General features: G+C 36.6%; 1 protein-coding gene across 1 annotated transcript; it reads right to left on the minus strand.

The window, feature by feature from the left end:
• Positions 1 to 1042: 1042 nt before the first annotated feature.
• LOC108488031 (transcription factor HEC3-like) lies at positions 1043 to 2203 on the minus strand. Its single transcript, XM_017792352.2, has one exon. The coding sequence runs from the start codon at positions 1813 to 1815 to the stop codon at positions 1144 to 1146; it is 672 nt and encodes a 223-aa protein (XP_017647841.1). The 5' UTR covers positions 1816 to 2203; the 3' UTR covers positions 1043 to 1143.
• Between the last annotated feature and the right edge of the window lie 475 nt (positions 2204 to 2678).

Here is a 2678-nt window from a genome sequence, read left to right on the forward strand (position 1 = left end):
GGGACTAAATTTCTCAAAATAAAAGTAGGAAAATTAAATTCCTAGAAGTATAAGTTAATGGAAGAACTATTATCACTGCAAGAACAATGTTACTACATTTTCTTTTTCAAACTGCAATTTTTTATGTAAAGAAAAATACATTACACTTAACTTATAAAATGGGAACCAACTCCATGTATAAGTAAATAACAGCAGATGGAGTTGTAGAATGAATAGTTAGGGTTTGTGAGAGAATGTGTGTCAGATAATGCCACATTTTTGTACTAGTGTATACAAAGTTATAATGAAATATAAAAAAAATCAATGTATCTAACATAAAATATACATATACTCCTTCATTAGCAAAAGGTATAATATATAATAAAAAAACATAAAAAAATGTGTATCCAAATGAAACCCCGTTTTCACTAAATCTCAAATGTTAGGTGTGTTGAATTTGTAAAAATCTAGGGTTTAGGTGAACAAGATGTACTGTGTATTGTCCATGGTTTACATAAGAATGAATCATCTTTTACATAAAACATTTCTGAAATATAAATTTGCTTTAGATAAGTTGGGCATAGAAGTGGGGAGCCACAAGAGCCTAAAATAAGAATAAAAGAAATATATGTATATTATATGCAGAAAGAGAAGGGAAAGAACAATGATTTCAAAAGCATTCTCACGTCACAGTTTTATTCCGGGAAAGAGAGTCGGCCAAGCAAACTAATTTCCGGCCAAATTTAGACACTTCAATTGCCTTGTTATTATATAATTTATATATGGCTCTGCGTAACTCAAGCTAACCGTTATGATTATTCGACCCTTCAGTCAACAGAATCCTAACAAACCCTTTCTTTTTCCCCACACTCCATCGCTCTCTCTAATACCTTGCATTATTATTATTATTATTATTATTATTATTATTATTATATTTTTGTATTTACGGATATTAGGCATTGAACCTCGAATTGGTTGCACAGGGGGATGATAAGACCTAACCTAACTAGGTTAAGCTTCAGGTTCTATAATCTTAATATATATATATATACACTACACCCTCTTTAATAGTCTTCACTAATAATATTATCATTAATACAGAAATTACATGTTGATTAGTTCAGGAATATAGCTAAGCCATTAATCACTAAATTTACCTCATGATTAAAGCACAAGGGGTTTTCCCCCGTTGGCATCAAAAGTGAATCCATGGCCTGTTTGTGTCTCCGAGGTGGAACCCAGGGGTTTATTTGGTGCAACTTGCCACTCCACAGGGTATGGTGGTGGTGGTGGTGGCGGCTGCTGGTTATCATTGGATCTTTGCAACTCCAGAATCTGCCGCTTCAAGAACTTGACATATCGGATAGCTTCGTCCAGCATTGATGCAGTGTCCATCTTAGTGCCTCCCGGGACAAGTCTTTTAAGAATTCTGATCTTTTCGCTTATCCTCTCGCGCCTGTGACGAGCCGCCACGCTCTGGGGATCGTCGCTGATCCGCACGTTGCGTCTCTTGGGCTTCCGAATGGTGGAAGGGTCGATGTCGACGGGCTGCATCGCTGCGATCTTGTACAACATCTCTTTCATGGCGCTTAACTCTTCTTCTGGTTCTTCCCCCTCTTCAACAAGGTGACCTAGTTGGTCGTTGTGATGAGTTGAGTAAACAGGTGTTGCACTAGGTAGGTGGGTGGGAGTAGTTGAGGTGGAGAAAGGGGTTTGAAGAGGGAAGCTTGGCCAAATAGGGTTCAAAGGGAGTTGGTCATGGAGGATATGGTCATCCATGGGGATTTCAAGATTCCAAGTGTGGGTTTGGAGCTTTAATGCTGGATTGATATCCATCAAAGTGAGTGAGAGAAACAGCTTTTGGGGTTTTTCTTTTCGGTGGTGAAAGAGAGAGAAAGTGTCCTCAATGGCTTGTGGAAGTGGTTTGCACTTATTATATTAACACATTAAAGGGTTGCCCTTATTTCTATAAAAGAGCCAATGCTAAAGGGTTTGGTTATTGGCAAAAGAAAACACTTCTTTGGTGTTTCTGTAGCTTTAAGAAGCTTGGATGACCCATAAGTCATAACTAAAGTGTTGGGAAACTGAGAAAGCATGGCATGGGGGTATATGAATAATTAATATGTCAATATATATGATACAACAACATGCAATACATAATATTAAAAACTAGAAAATTCTTTGGGAAAAGAGATTGGCTAGAATTTTTGGATGTATTCTTAGTTGGATCAAATGATGATGAAGAAGAAGGGGGTACTTGAGATTTTTCTTTTCTTTTTCTCACAACTACACGTCTAGCTAGAATCAAACAATTGAAATTGCATGAACCTACCTAGTGAAGCTAGCAGCAGGCTTTGCCAGATTTCATTCTTTTTCTTTTTCCATCTTTTACGTCAGACCAATCCATGTCAAGCACTGAAATTTTAGGGGTTTTATTGATTAGGTGTTTGGTTTTTGGATATATAACTTTTCTATGGTTTTGTGAAGAGTTCCATTAGTTACGTGTACCATGCATTAGTTTTACCATTAACCTTGTGTTCATTCAAAGCATTCACACGTATTCATTGATTTATATTCTCACAATGAATCATTTCTTAGCCCTAACCCTACTCCATTACCCTTTTCGACTCTTTCGATACGGCTAATATATGTGTTAAAAAGCATGTAATTATCAAATATCAATGATAAGGGGACCATTT

The sequence above is a fragment of the Gossypium arboreum genome, chromosome 10 (assembly GCF_025698485.1).
Source record: "Gossypium arboreum isolate Shixiya-1 chromosome 10, ASM2569848v2, whole genome shotgun sequence".
In the NCBI taxonomy this organism is placed as follows: Eukaryota; Viridiplantae; Streptophyta; class Magnoliopsida; order Malvales; family Malvaceae; genus Gossypium; species Gossypium arboreum.

What these genes read in the sequence shown, in the direction of transcription:
- LOC108488031 (XM_017792352.2), bottom strand. Translation starts at nt 1,815, where the DNA reads ATGGATATCAATCCAGCATTAAAGCTCCAAACCCACACTTGGAATCTT.